At 41.8% G+C, this 15,945-nt stretch overlaps 1 protein-coding gene across 1 annotated transcript; it reads right to left on the minus strand.

Moving 5' to 3' along the window:
• Positions 1-1,901: 1,901 nt before the first annotated feature.
• LOC146324713 (Ig-like V-type domain-containing protein FAM187A) lies at positions 1,902-7,528 on the minus strand. Its single transcript, XM_084719917.1, has 5 exons — positions 7,319-7,528; positions 5,538-5,815; positions 3,689-4,051; positions 2,288-2,526; positions 1,902-2,128 (listed from the first exon to the last, which is right to left on the minus strand). The coding sequence occupies exons 1-5, from the start codon at positions 7,526-7,528 to the stop codon at positions 1,902-1,904; spliced, it is 1,317 nt and encodes a 438-aa protein (XP_084576043.1).
• Positions 7,529-15,945: the final 8,417 nt, after the last annotated feature.

A 15,945-nucleotide genomic window follows, 5' to 3' on the forward strand; every position in this document is an offset into this window, starting at 1 on the left:
GAGGACTCATCTGACGTCCCCTCTGCCTAACAGCGGGAAACCAGATCTCTCTCCTCTGATTCTGTTCATCTCTCCACTGCTCCTCATCACAGCGCCACGGTTTTCAAGAGACACTTGGGCACCTGCGGGTGCTGCAAGTCCAGGTGTGACGAGTCACTGCAGCTCAACAAAAAGTTCACATTTTTCAATTTCTTTTTTTCCCCTTAGACATCAGTCTATAAAATGTCATATTAAATAGTATCTGATGTATAATGCAGTTAGTATCTTAAAAAAATAAGTTAATGAAACTTTCTCAATAGTTTCTCACTATTTGGAGATAAGTCATTATTTTAAGATTATGAATAATTATATTGAGAAAGTTTCTCATAATGACTTTACGCTTGATGGAGCCTAATCTAATCTCAGCAGAAGACACTGGTGTCTAAAAGTTGTATTGACAGGGAGGAGATGGAGGAGAAAATGGCAAAAGAGAAAAAACAGACCACCTCCACCACTGGTCCTTCACTGGTACACTGAGTGAATCTCTGCAGGTTAGAGTGTTCTGTCTCAGACAGCGGCTCTCTTCATGAAGTAAAGGTTTGTGCATTTTGTATTCTGTTTTTCTCCAAAGTTGAAGTCTGACTCGACTGTTGGAGCAGCCGAGCTGCACAGGTTCTTCCTGACTTCCTAGACATTGCTGTCAAAAGTAACGCTGCATAAAAAGAAAATGTAAAAATAGAAAATTCTACTTATTATGATGGCTCATATTCATTCACGCTCACTCCAGGGAAATGCCACTGCGGCAAGGGCAGCTTGTTAACATCTGGTACTTTGTCAGATTTGTCTATAGCTTGCTCTATTTGTGTTTTATTTTTATTTTAAAGTTATTTAAAATTACTATAAATACTAGCAAAAATGTACTGTTTTAATGACCTGGTATCATTTTTGTAAAATATCCCACCTTTTAATATCACACATCTTTGTCACAAGTCCCTTTTGAGGGATTACTACAAAAAACGTGTGTTTATGTAAATATATTCTCTACCTGTATCTACATATTCTCTGTTCTGTATAAAGAATATCAGCCAGTATATGAATACAGGATTGTTTTTACCTGATATCTGTATATTTTATAAAATTAGTCAGGCCCTGATACTTACATACATACAAAGTAAAATATGTCAGATAAAGAAGTCGACACATAACAAAATGTAGAAATAATAAACAAAACAAAACTTTGAATCAAACATTTTTCAGAGGGTAAATAGATTTCTGTACAAATTTAAACACTGTTATAAAAAAATAACTGGATATAAATGCTCATCCGTCTTTTCTCCTCTTTTCATCAGCTCAGCCATCTCATTTATTTTTTATCAACTACTCAAGCTTGACTTTCTTTCTGTTTGTCTTCTCCCACTGTTTTCCTTTTATCTTGTGTCATTATCCGTCTCTGCTCTCACTCGGTGGGGTTTTCTTTGTTTCTTTGTGCGCCTCTCGCTCTCGCGGCTCTTATCGGGAGTAGCTGCACACCTGAGAGCACTTCACACTGCGGTGTAGAGGACGCATCAGGTGGGACTACTCGGGTGTTTCCTCGCACACAAAGACGATGGGGACAAAAACATCATCAGTGTGCTCGCAAACGTCCCGCGGAAAAAAAAGAACACATTCAAAACACAGCAGGAAGCCCATTAAACACAGATACTAATGTGCTTTCACACTCTGAAATAAACGATTTTCACACACTAATTTACACCCCGACGCTAATTTACTCTAGATATAAGTCATGGAGGAAGTCTACAGCCATGCCAATTGGCCCAGGGAGGTTGCACTGCATAGAAATTAAAATAAAATCACTATGTGGATGAAAAATCTTACCACTAGAGGAGTAAAAGCTAATGTTTGATAAATTTTATTAAAAGAGTTTAATCCATGTGTGTTTCTCTGGTGTCACTGAGGTGTCTGACCGCAGCCCTGCCGAACACCAGAAGACAAAAGAATGCTGTCATCACAGCGTATGACGTTAATACGGTCCTGACAGCTGCTGGGAAGTCAGGATGTGATGTCACAGACTGTCCCCACCCCAAATGGGCGTAGACCAGGAGACGTATCTCTGCGGCCTGGTGACCCTGCAGCCAGCAGTAGTACACACCTGATTAACAGAAAGAGAATTTTAATCAAATTAAGAGAACCACAAAAACAAATGGAAAATCCAACATTAATATGAACTGAAACTTTTAGACATTTTCACGTGCTTTTCCTGGCTCACAGACGCAGGTGTGGTTTCATGACAGTGAACAGTGGCTGGTACCTGAGTCCTGAGTTTTCGCAGGTTTAAACACCAGGTGGTGTCCGCTGTCTATCAGCAGCCTCGGGGGTGCTGTGCTGAGGTTGCCGCCTGCTGAGTGTTCAGATCGGTAGATGGGCTCGGATCCTCGGTCCCAGGCCACAGCCATGTTAGGTCGTGCCCCGGGACAGCCCAGGGTCAGGACACGGTCTGCAGGGTGGTTCAGGTAGAACACTGGTACCTCCAAAGGCAGGGAGGCAGAACTGCAGCACGGAAACAGAGATTCATTGTATTAGAAATGTTTTACATGAATATTATATAGCAGGTTTTGGGTGGTAGATTGAGTATTCCTTGTAGAATTTTTTTCAGGGAAAAACTGTCCTTGAATTGCATTTTGCATGTACTAGCAGTAATCAACATTGACATTCCTGGCAGGTGTTTGCTGTAGGTATTTGTGCTCCTCTGAGGATGAATCCTAATGGTTTTGGCGACACTGTGATGCTTTACTTTGTGGCTTAAATGTGGAAATATGTGAATCCAATGTTCTGCATTTCAGAAACTCTGGTCAAACCTCAGGTCAAAATCTAATGTCCTAAATAGTGGCACGATACAGTCTATAAACTCCACCACAATCTGCCCAAGTTTTACATGTTGCATTAAAATCTGCCTAAATTGTAAATGGCTGAATTTATTACACAGCTTTGTTGAACACTCCCCTCTATGATCTGTTCCTTTGCTAGGCATGCAGTTCTTATCATTGATTGTGGATGACTTAGCAAAAGCTATAAAAATCCTTTTTAAATCAATATTTTGTATCAAATTATTGAGTTTTTTAGGAAGCAGCCTTGTTATTGGGAACATGTATAGTGAGTGGGGTGAAATAGGGTGAAATTCAACACTTCATCATACCTCAACAACAATAAAGGTCGATTACCAGTGATTCCCAAAGTGACTGTTGGAGAGTACTGGCAGCAACAGCCAGCATAAGTGCCTTACATTAAGTCATGTGACATTAAATGTGTGGTTAATGTTGTCAAGTGGTCACTGTTCGGTTTGGTTTAAGCATCAAAACTACTTGGTTAGGTTTAGGAAAGTATCATGATTTGGGTTAAAAGAAATATGTTATATTATGCAAGTCAAATGCATAATAGAACTTAAGGAGCTTAATTAAGCCAACTTATTTTAAGTTTAACAATGGACAGAAAACCCATTCTCCTTAGTGAAAGTCTTGTGTTTGATCCGTCCGTCTGACCACCAAGCCCACCTCCTCTACCCTACACCTCACAATAAACCTAAATATCATAATAAACTGTGACCTATACAGCTGTCTTTCTGGTGAGAACTAGCTGCCCAAAAACACTTTACAGTGAACAGCAGTGAACTACCAGCAGGTGTTGGTCTCTTTATACTTATCTGAGTACTTACTTGTACCCAAGAAATTTCATCAGAGCAAGGATTTTGGAAGACGGAGGAACTCGAGTTGGACAAGTCACTCGACAGCTCCTGACCTCCAGCTCGGCTCCAGCTCTGTTTCGCATCAGTTGTCCAAAAGCCCTGGGCACCGCCCCCGAGCCGCATGAAGCGACTGTCTGGTTGGCCCGTCTGTAGCGGACATGCAGGAGGTGGGAGTGGACGTAGCAGAGTCCGACACGGACCTGCTCTCCTGGTACTCCACAGCGATCGCAGACCGACCAGGGCCGGAAGCTGGTGAAGACCTGGTACAGCGGCCGAGAAGAGCCGAATCCTTTTCTTTCTTTCCTTTCATTGCTCATAGTTTCTGTAGTGAGCCTAGGAGCATCAAATCAGAGTATGAGTCACTTAAATCAGTGATTCATCGTTCACATTACATTGAGCAGATCAACAAAGGACTTTGATTGTTTCGATTGACTGATTTGCTTTTTTGTCACTGTTCTACTTTTTCTTCTCTTCAGTAGTAGGATGTTTTATATAAAAGAATTTGTCATTTTCCAAAATAAAAATAGGACGTGCATTGTTAATTTTATGATCATCCGTTCAGAATCTTTTAAAATGTATGACATGTTCATCATAAAGTTGATAAGCCTCTTATCTTTGGCTTTCACCCTCCAACATGAACACGTGGGAAGTAAGATGTGAACCATTTAACAGTGAACCAAATCAACTATTTGACATGACGTGATGTCTCTGTAATATTTGCTGAAACATGCTAAGGATGTCCTGACAGAATTGACTTTGGTTGCCAATACATGTTCACTTGACAGGAGTGAGTCAATTGTAATTAGTGACATAATACATTCATCATCATCACTGTCAAAAAACATTTCAAAGGATTATGTTAACGCTCCACGGCTGGGCACCAACAAGAATTAAACTATAGTTTAACTTTAATTTAATTATGTTGCACCAAACTTTTAAATTAACTCAAAATGAAGTAATATTAAATTTAAATCTCTCTTAAAACCTCAGTTTAGTTTTTACTCTTAACCTATTAAATGTATTTCTGTTCCACCAAAACTCTAAACTCAAGTCTAAACTATGATGAAGTATTAACTTTAAATGTGCTCTTACGGAGGCTAAAAAATGGCTGCCATTTTAAGACAGATTGAGCAAAAATAAATTCAACACAGAGCCATCCTGAGTAGGCTAACTAGGCTTTAGCTAGCTAACAAACAATGCAATGTTTTATTAACTTTTTTAGCTTAATAGCAAACAATGGGCTATAACTATTAGCTAACAATGCACTGTTTCGTTAACTTTTTAACTGGCTAGCAATCAATGCAATCTTTAGTTAAGGAATAGGCTACAGAGCACATGAAAGTTCATGCTGCTCATACTTTGGGTCAGTAGGCATCTTAATATTTATTTAAGTCTATTTAATTTTGATTTTTACTCATTTACTCATTTTGAACCTAGTTTTGCTACATTAATCTTTGTTGTTGCAACCCAGTCTCTGCCTACCAGAGATAAAAGGGTATATTGATTGAGAATTGATCACACTGAATGGCTAGACGTGAAATACTGATATTTACAACTATTTGATCTAATCACCAGGTGAGGTCATCATATAAAGTCTCAATTTTTCAGTTCCACAACTTCTAAAAAATTAGATCTGGGATCAGTTGTACAACCCACCACACAGCAGCTTTTAGCCATTTTTCTTTTGTTCGCTAACAAACAGAACGTGACAACAAGCATGATACAAAGTCAGTGGGGAGCAATGGAATGGTTTCTCTGTCTCTGTAGGCAGAACTTAATTGCTCTATGTCTCTGCTGACTAGTCAATTTTCTTTGTCACCTCGGGGTGAAGGTGAGCGTACACGCCTCCTGGATGTCCAGGTCGTAACCATAGAAGAAGTCTTCGCGGGCAGAGCCGCAGATATAAATGCCGGAGTCATCGGAAGCTGCCCTGAAGATCAGCAGGCTGAAGAGACGGATGGAGAATCGACTCTGCAGGGAGCCACTGTGAGGGACATGACTGGGGTCCAGCAGCTTGTTGCCATGGTGATCAGTCAGGGCTCTGGTGTCCTTGGAGCCGCCCAGATGTTTTCGAAAGAACCACACAACTGATTGGACCTGAAAAACACAGGGAACTTAATGACGGTCGATAATGTTGTTCAGTTGATAAATGCCACACACTCAAATTACTTTAGCAGATGCTGAGATTTAAGTCCCTCATTCTACTTCTGAAGCAAAATTGCCAAGAGATTCTCTCTTTTCACCTCCGCTTTAAACAACTCCATTTAACTCGGTTTGATTTCTTCCTCTACAAATTCCTTCCGTCTCCTACAATTCCTGCTTTTCTACAAAGCTGACCAGAGGCTGTGCACTGCAGCAGCAGAGCAGCTTGATAAAGACTCCAGCCATTTACACAGTTGGTACTGTACAAAGAAAAGGGGAAAGGAAATGCTTTTTCTTTTGCACTGTCATTATTTACAGCACAGAAATACTTGTTTCTGATGGGTGTAAGTAACTCAGTCATGTAGGTCACATCCTTTCTTTGTGTGTTTTGGTTAAAGGCCATGATATTGTAGTATTATGTCAAGAAAAAAAATGACTGAATTTATCCAAAAAGATTTAGAGTGGGTTGCACCAACAAAGATAAATTTAACTGAAGATTGGTTCTCAGAGTTAAGCAAAACTAGATTTAAAATGAGTAAATGCAGATTTAAATTAAGCAAAGCATGTTGCACGATTAAAAACTAATTTCAGATTAGTAAATACTGGTTTGTTGTTTTCTAGCAAGCTAGCTGTCGTTAAATGTTTGCTAGCTAGCTACTCATGATGGCTCAGCAGAGAATAAGCTCAAATTTCTCCAGAAGATCATCAGCCCAGCGCAGCGGGGACTTGCATCTGGGCTCCTCGCTTGAAGGTCTTGATACGGGTTTGTCTTGAGTTGAGTGGCTGTAAAACGCCAGTTAACCACGTGCCATTACCTATAAATTCTTTATGGTGAAGGTAATCTGATATTTTGTTATCTAAAAGCTTTTATCATGAAGCAGAAAAACATCGACACAACTCCCATCAGCTGAAAGTGGCCAAAACAATAGAGAGAAACAGACAAGATGCGACAAAAGTCCTGTGAGCTTAGCACACAGCTCTTCAGCCAGAGAGAAAGATGTTTTGTGTCTGATTCTTGGCTCACATCAGGAAAAAAAGGAAAAGACTCAGTTTTCTACCAGGTTGACAAGTCTCCATCGAGTAGATGATTGGTCGCCTGAAAAAAAGGGACACTGAAGACACCAGCACAGAGCTTTTAACTCAAAATGCTCTGACCGGCTGCACAAAAATGGCGGACCACTCCGAGAAAAGACGGCGGATGCAGCACCTTTTCTCTATTCACCTGTGTGCATCTGCAGATGCTCTCTCCCCATTGGGAAGTCTTGAAAAAATGATGCCAGTGTTCAGAAGAAACACTATATGAACAATAAGGGGTCTAAGGTTGTTTCAACCAATTGAAAAACTTAAGGTATATATCAGACTTCTTTCTCAGTCTGATAGCTGCAGGTGATGTCATTAGATTGATTATGGTGCCAAAAAACAAAATTTCAGTTCTCACTCTATGCTCGGTATGGTTACCTGTTGTGGTTTGCAATGGCAGGGCAGCTCCAAAGTGACTCCTGCCAGATAGGCAGCGTTGGTGAAGGTCAGGAAGGCAGGACAGGCTCTTCTAGCAAACACATCCTGCTTATCCTCCGGAGCCTCGTAGCTCCACACCTCAGGACACAGGAGGAGAAAGAAGACGAAGAGGAGGAGGAGGAGGAGGGGAGAGGAGAGTGGAGGAGGCATCGGGCTTCTGAGGACAAAGAAGATTTGACAAAACCTGAAAAAGTGCCAACTTCAATAAAATGTTTGCTCTCTTATTTCACATCATCAGAATGAAACTAGAAAAAGTTTACTTTCAAAACACAACAGGTTTGATGGAATCTGATCACCAAGGTCCTCTGTTGTCAGCGCAAGATTCTTGAAGTCCAACACCAGTCTCATTACATTTTGACACCAATGTTATTCAGTATTTTTATTATTTCAGAAATTCTCAAGGATTTCTGTCGTCCTGTTTTGGCTGCATCAAAAACAATAACACCTGGTGTCTCATTTGTTCCGAGGACTTGATTTTCTTTTCCTTTCTTCCTCTCAATAAAGTCAAACACCCCTCTTATTTCCTCAGAAATGCCAAGCACTTAATCATGTGCAAAACTCACCCATCGCTATGGCAACAACACGCACCTTTGCTGAAGTACAAACACAGACATTGCATTATAACAGTTCTGTTGGCCGTAACAAATTCCTTTCATAATTATGAAATAAAGTTTAACCTTCACAGTCATAAATAGTCACGATTAGTCTCTGTTACATAATGCTAGCTATCACAACCCTGAACCAACCTTTGAGTCATTAGAAAAGGTGCCATTTTTTCAGAACTGTGGGACATGGTCTAAATACGCAGGACGTGGGACAAAAATGCTGTGCAGTACTACATAAAGTAGGAAATCTGGTCACCCTTGACTCTTGTCTTGTTTCTGGATAACAGAACCTGACCAATGTATCAGCTGATCAGTACTATCAGCCTGATATTGACCTGTCACAGCTATATCGGTCTGCATCAGTATCAGCTTGTAACCTTATTTTTATCACTTAAGTTGCTGTGTTAATTTTGTGTTTCTTATTAAGCAGTACAGTGTAGTGGGTACATGTTACAGAGGAGGGGGTCTTGTGCAAACAGGTGGGGGGTGTCATGGTGTTGGATATTTCCTGTTTTATTTTGGTAGTTTCTGTTCCTCCCTCATGTGTTTTGGTTTTACTTCCTGTCTTTGTCCGTTTTCCCACCATTTGTGATCAGTAATTATTTTCACCTGTCTTTGACTGCCCTCACCTGTGTCTTGTTTTCCTCCCCCTCCCCAGTGTGTTTAATCCTGTGTCTTGTACTCCTTAGTTTGTTGGTTCATACTCGTCTTTACTCGTCTCTTGTCAGTGTTTCTTCGTGGCATTCTGTACGTGTACATGCAGCTGCACAAGTAGGAGGAGTCCCCCAGGTCTTAAAACACCTGTGATTGGTTTAAGTCTACCGTCACGGGGCAGATTCTCTAAATGCTGAAAACAGAGAGGAGGAACCATAGAGGAGAAGCAGAAGTCTAGTTCTCTTTCAGATTTACAATATGCTGAAAGGTTATGTTTGTTACGTTAGGTTATGTTAGTTTTATGAAATTATTCCTCTATTATACCAAAACAGTGTTGCCTGTTGGAGCTGTTGTACAATAACTCTTCTTGTGATATTCCTAGCCTCTTCAGTGAATCTTTCTCATCCCTGTCTGAACTGTGCTTCAGTAGGAATTGTTTTTTGCAATTAGACACGTCCCACGCTGTTGTCTGTGTGGGCGCAGCTACACCTACGAGCCTTCAAAATATCACAGAACACGGCACAGCCCCGTGCTGGGCGCTGCTGACCTGCTCCAAGCAAGCGGGCGGCGCAAAGTGTGTGAAATCGCGACACCAAACTGACCAGTGACACTCATACTGCACCTCCCTTTACTGAAACACTAAACACCACGCCGCTTCATCGCTATGAACAAAACTCCGCCTCAGGAGAAAGACAGTGCACCAATGTGGAGCTACACACAGCTCATAATCCACAGAGTTTGTTGGTGTAAGGTGAGCAATGCTCCATACACTTAATTCATCCTGCACTCCTTCACTATGCTGCTGCAGGCGGTTGCTGCTGTAATGTTATAAAGTAGAAATAAATGAGTGCAATGATGCGGCTCCCTGCTGAGCTCCAGGTCTGTGTCATCAGGCCTCCAGCACCATGACTGGACACAACACGCCGCCGACCATCTTCACTGCCTGGAGACACAAACACAGATTCAGATGATGTAAGCTGGCAGCCTTGGCTGAAGGCACGCACTGAGAGATGATCTCACTGTGTGTGTGTGTGTGTGTGTGTGTGTGTGTGTGTGTGGGCGAGTGCGTGATAACATCGGGTACAGTAGTTTCAGGGCTGAATTTTCAGAACAATACAGACGGTGTCAGGGCAGCAGGATGACTAACTGCTTGTTCAGAGGGGTGAACACTTCAGATGACACCTCCCTGTTTTCCATTAACAAAAGGGAATTTAGCTCATTTGCAAAACACCACATATTTCATTTTCAAAAACAAAAATCAGATGGCCGGGGGCATTATTAAAATTGTGTTATTTGTATCCATTTTTGACAAGCAAATGCTTCATTTAGTTATCATCATCATCATCATCATCATCATCATCATCATCATCATCATCATCATCAGTTTCATTTTTAAGTAACTGTCTCTTTTCTTTTAGTCACAGCAACAAAGCAATAGTCCATAAATAAGACTTGGGGCCATTTCACACCTGAAAGTTTGAACTAAGGTTCATGTTTTTGTGTCACTACATACATCTGATCAACTTCTGGTTTCACATTGCAACTATAAAAGAACACCTGGCAGACCGCAGTTCTCCACAAGACAACAGACGGTGAAGCACCTACTGCAATGTCACCACAACTGCCAGATGCAAGCAACGGATATTTGGAAAGTTCTGCTAACATTAACATGACACCCACATGTTGTCTTTAGATGAAACATTATTTCAAACTGAAGCAGTTGTTGAACAGTGTCAGCCCCTAGTGGACAGTTGAGAAGAGTGAGAAGTCGGCTGTCAATGGTCATATAAAACAAAACAGTCAAAAAATAAAATTACTGCATCGCAGTTTAATGTGTCCACCAACCAGTCAAGCTGTCCAGACTCATAATGTATGTAGTGAAGACTTTAAAGGACTTTAATATGGAACTTACCACTATAGTGGCCTGTACTTTTAAGAAAGAATGAAGGCCTGGCTGTCTTAGACTTGCCTTATAATGATCTGCTACTCCCACTAGTTTCTAGTGCCATAAAATGGCACACATGTAGCTAATGTTAACTGACAGTCTATTAGCAGGCAGGGTAGGGTCTATAAAAGATTCAGATTTACCTCCAAGGACGTGTTAAGATGTCATACCTAGCTAGTTACGTGATTCCCTGGAGTGGCATCTAAGTCATCACCGCTCTCACCTGATACCCTCTCAGGTTCAAGTCCTGGGTTTCCTGACATTTCAGTTCCTTTATGATGAACAAAGTCAGACTCACATGAAGAGGGGGTTCATTGGAATGGCTGGGATGCCAAACACTATTGAACCGCTAGACTGTATCAAAGCTCTATCTACTGACTCTATCCAATTTAAGAACTGGAAAAATTACCGTTCCATCAATGCAAAGGTAATCTGTGATGCTGAATGCCACATACCCAACGTTTAGGCCCGTAGTGACAGGATGCACCCATGACTCATTGATATTACACAACAGCACAGTGGGAATGCGTTTGGAGGCAGGAGCTGTGAGAAGGGGATGGTTTGTTGTTGAGCATCTTTTCTGTGGCTATTAAATCTAAACACTGTATTCCATTCATGCTCATTGTTTAGGTGACCGGGGATAAACTGAAAACGTGGCTGATGACCCCCTTTGCCAATCCCATAACCACAAAAGAGGTGCACTACAACCATCCATGCGCACTCACACACTGTAATAGAGCCCAACTTTGGGCTGCCAAAGGTCCGTTGTATGTGTTTGGACACAGCTGGCAAATTGAATAATACTGCTAGAAAATGATTGCCTCTTCCATGTTGGACCCTTAAAATGTTCATAAATTTAAGACACCAGTGCAATGGCATTATTTGCATGTTGTGAAGCGAATGAATCATACAACATTTCAGAAACTACATATTTATTTTCCTCCAGAAGAGCCAGCTGATTCTGCACAGCCTCGTTGGTCAGGACATGGGCATGTTGACATGATTCCTGGGGCGTGTTGGAAGGGGGCCGTGTGGCTGGACACATGAGGGGGCGATGGTTCATCATCCACCATTCAAGCATCTGGACCTTTAATTTCAGTTTGAAATTTTGTTTGCTTTGCTGATTTCATTTGAATAAAGTGTTTGTTCTGACTGCATTGTGTTAGTTCATGACAAATATCATCTTACATCCTTGTCCTCCTCCTTTTTCTTTTGATCTGTAATTCTTGTTTTCTTGTATCAACTTTTAGATCGTTTTCTTTACTTGAGCCACAGTCCGTGTTTTGGCAGACAACATTTACTGCATCTGTCACGGCTGACTCGTTACGCCGCTGTAAAGAACAAATTTGTATTTCCAAAGACAACCCAGCAAGGCCACTTGAATGTTAACATGCCATTTTTTGGGCATTCGCTGAAAAGACGGCTGCCTTTGCTCTTGTTTGGGAGGACATTCTTCCCTCAACAACTCAAGAACGGCCTTCCGTAATGTTAAGATAAACCTAATGTCCTTAAACCAAGTCTTAACCCCTAAACAGTTCTTTGAAGAAATGAGGACGGGACAAAATTTCCAGAAATGCTCCTCTTCAAACTTCTTAAAGTAAAAATCTGCTTTACAAAAATAAGTGCAATGCACATATATTTAAACCGCTGCATTTTCATGACTTATAGTGGGGAAAAAAGGAGCTAAAGAAGATGTATTACAGTTGATCTTTGTCCTCCAAAGATCATCTTTTTCACTCTCCTTCCTCTTTCCCTCTGTCTCTTGTGTCACTTTTTTTTTATTGTTTATGTGCATTAGCTGTGGCCTTCATGTAAACATCATTTAGCATACACTCTGAGACACCATATACGACAACCTCTGTGTCTCATCAGCTCCATCTCATCCTTTTATTCCTCTTGTCCACTGCATCTCAGTAGTTTCACCCTAATCCCTCACCCCAGCCCTCCTGCCTTTTGTCCCAAACATCCATTAATTCAATCCTCTGGTCTATCTAAACAGCACATCCAGGCCCCCAGGCATTTTTCAAAACAACCTTTTCTTCATCATTTTCATCATTTGTCCCTGCCTCCTCCTCCTCCTCTACTTATCGACTCCATTTAATAGCATCCTTTCTGAAGCTGGATGTTGAATACCACACCGTTTATCCCCTGTTATTATCACCCCTCCTCCTCACAAAAACGCCCAATAAAAGCTCAGCATCACCCAAACATCTCATTCAGCCCACTCACTCCTCCTCCTGTACACAGGGAGTTCTTTTTTACTGTTGTAATTTAACATGTATAATTCTTGTAATCAAGCATGGTCTCCCCATGTATCTGTCTAATACTTTTGTCCAGATTGAGACATCTGAACAATCAGTGGTGGCATTTACATGAAATCTGGTAGTTTTTGGTGATCTCCTTTCATCTACCACCAACATCAGTGGTGGTAGATGAAAGCGGCAGCTCACTGCGGAGCTGATGTGGCAGCTCACCGAGGAGTGGCAGCTCACTGCGGAGCTGATGTGGCAGCTCACTGCGGAGCTGATGGGTAGAGCTTGGCCTAGTCCAGTTCACCCCCAAAACAGACAGAGACCAGTCTGATGATAAGGAAGACAGTACTGACTTATGTCTTTGGTGCTGTTCATTCGGGTTGGCGTTAACGGCAAACTTGAACTTTTGGTGTGAACCAAACAATTGGTTCTCTCTGGTCCACCACCTGGACAGTGGTCTCAGACTGCTGTCAAGTGAACGTACCACTGTGTCATTTCGTTGGTTAAAAAAATGTTCTTTCTTCTGTTGGGGGACTAGTGGAATAGAAATGAAGGTGCTAATTAGAACCATAAAGGGTTCTTCAGCTTGTCCCCATAGGAGTACCCTTTTTGGTTTCTGGTAGGACCTTTCATAGAAGTTCAGTGGTTGCATCAGCACAGTAGGATATCTAACATTCTCCGTGGGAGGATGAAGGCTGGGAACAAGAAAAGCCTGCTGACCTGAGACAGCGCAGACAGTCCAGCGTAGAACAGAGTAGGAAAAACGCAGTTCATGCACTGACAGACAGGAAGGAGAGTGCAGACTGAATCAAAGAAATAAGAGATACCCCAAAGATAAAAACTATTCCAAGAGCAGGAGAAGTCCAAGAAGCTGAAGCTGAAGTGTGCCAAACAAACTGACTCATCTTTGCAAAATATTTAGCGAACACCATTCTAATCAAGCAAGCAAGCATCAAATAGCTGATCATGCTAGCCGTCCTCAGGCGCCAACATTAACTTTAACATTGTCCATTAAATGACTCGCCATACTTTATGTTTGGGCCTTGTGTGAAGTTATTATAGCCAAAGGTTGTGACAAATGGCACAGCGGCTACAGGTGTGCTCGCCACAGTGCTGTTACAGCTTACAGACATCTGTGGCCATGTGCACCAGAGCTGTGATCCGTGAGTCCTGAATCTCAAGTCCAAGTCAAGTCTGAAGTCTTGTGAGGACGAGTCAAAGTCAATTCTCATGTCTCTGTGTTGTGCAGCTCAAGTGTGACTCGAGTTAGAGTTAGTTTGCATACGAGACTGTCAAACGTGTTTTTAAGTAACAAAATGGCTCACTCTCAAAACTACCAATCTGGCAGTACACACTCTAAAAGCTGTATTATTTGATGTTTTTGGCCACTTCTGAACAAGCTGAACAAGCTGAGCTTAAAAATTCTGACATAAACAATTGTCTATTTACACATCAAGTGGACACACAACTACAAGCTACATTATCATCCCATTGAAGTGGTGGTTGTGTTTACCTGATGAATAAGTCCAATATTCGCTCTTCTTTCAGCTCTGTTTGATGCACACTGTTCACCAGCATGCTGCTAACTTTGTGTGTCTGTTGTTTGGCGCTGGGCAGGTATTACAGTGGGTTTATCAGAGCTTATCTGCAGAAAACAGCTGCCTGCTGCTGCTGGCAGCGAAGAGAGCAGTGACTGAGACCGAACCATTCAGTAAATCTGCTGTGAAGCCAAAACAATACGCTAAGAGGCAAAGGGGCCACTTGATTCATTACATATGAAATAATTAATTATTACGTCACATTCAAAATTAAGTCTTTTGGCTGACATAAAGTAGCATAAAGCACACTCACAGCCTGTTCAATAACAAACCTTGCACACCCACACAGTATGTAGCACCAATTATAATTCCTCTCACACACACACACACACACACACACACACATTGGAGATCTCCCTTGAGTTTGGATGTGACCATTAGTCATAAATGTCTCTCATGCATCTGTTTCTATGAAGGAAAGAATTTCCATCGTAACGTCTTGACCTTTGACCTTCACAGGGGGGTCGTGAACTCCAAAATGACTGTCTTTGCAAAACTGTGACTGATGTGTGTGAAGGAACGTTGCTATATTGATCTGTGGTGATTTGTATTCCAGCTGTATGAGTCACGGCTACAGTGACCTTTAACCCATCGGGTTGCAAATGAAGTGACACAGGAAAAAAATCGTTTAGAGTGTTGTCAATGGTACACACTGACACAAATGTAACTATGCACAGGCCCTGAAAGATTGAAACGTCATCTTCTGTATGTCGTGGACAAGCATGATGTCATTGTTGTCCAGGGTGCCGGAAGCAGAGGCACAAAGGAATGTCGAGGGGAAACTTGTTTTGGTCAAACATTTGCACATCTGGAGGTGAGCTTTAGCATTAAAATAACTACATCACTGCAATGGAAAAGATAACAGCTGTTAGCACCTGGGAGGCTAATGGTATGAACGAGCTAATTTGCCAATTTTAGCAGCCTGGAGGTTGTTCTGGTTTCCTGGGGACTTTGAAAAAATAGATGACTGTCATGAGCCATTTGGTAAATCATTGTCTTGCAGAAGCCAGTCCAAGAGCCAAAACATGTCTTCCATTGATAAAAACCTTCAGTGGACTGTTGCATGAATTGCATTCGAGGTTATAAGTTATAAGTACAATGACAAAACATCATGTAGCTTTGATTGACAGATATGATCAGCACAAAGTCAAACATCACTATGTCAGTAACTGTTGGCTAGTTAGCTCAGTTAGCCACGCAGCTAGCCGAGTCAGCCAGGACTGGGAGCTCAGAGCACTGGGGGAGTGATGGTTTACACCGCTAGCACAGGAGCTCTGGACCACCAGGAGGGGGAGGTTTTCAAACCCCTGGCAATGGGGACTGAGCACGAAATGCAGGAGCAGTGCCAGGGCGGGCACCAGAGCCAGGGGAGTGGGAAACAGGCTTGGGACATTGGTGGAGGACGCAAAGGCAAGAAAGAGAGAGTGTCATAGTAAGAGACAAAGGTTAATCTCAGATAATGTGATAAAATATCTGAAGGACAACAGGACACAGGGTTCAAGGAGTTTGTTAA

This window comes from Lutjanus erythropterus, chromosome 6 (genome assembly GCF_056507025.1).
Source record: "Lutjanus erythropterus isolate fLutEry1 chromosome 6, fLutEry1.hap2, whole genome shotgun sequence".
In the NCBI taxonomy this organism is placed as follows: domain Eukaryota; kingdom Metazoa; phylum Chordata; class Actinopteri; order Lutjaniformes; family Lutjanidae; genus Lutjanus; species Lutjanus erythropterus.

Bases quoted from the DNA above. Each gene is read 5' to 3' on its own strand.
- LOC146324713 (XM_084719917.1), bottom strand. From the start codon at position 7,528: ATGCCTCCTCCACTCTCCTCTCCCCTCCTCCTCCTCCTCCTCTTCGTC. The intron at 4,052-5,537 runs GTGACAAAGAAA...TGATGCTCCTAG, and splicing joins ACGCTCACCTTCACCCCGAG to GCTCACTACAGAAACTATGA. The intron at 2,527-3,688 runs GTAAGTACTCAG...TCCGTGCTGCAG, and splicing joins ATGAAATTTCTTGGGTACAA to TTCTGCCTCCCTGCCTTTGG.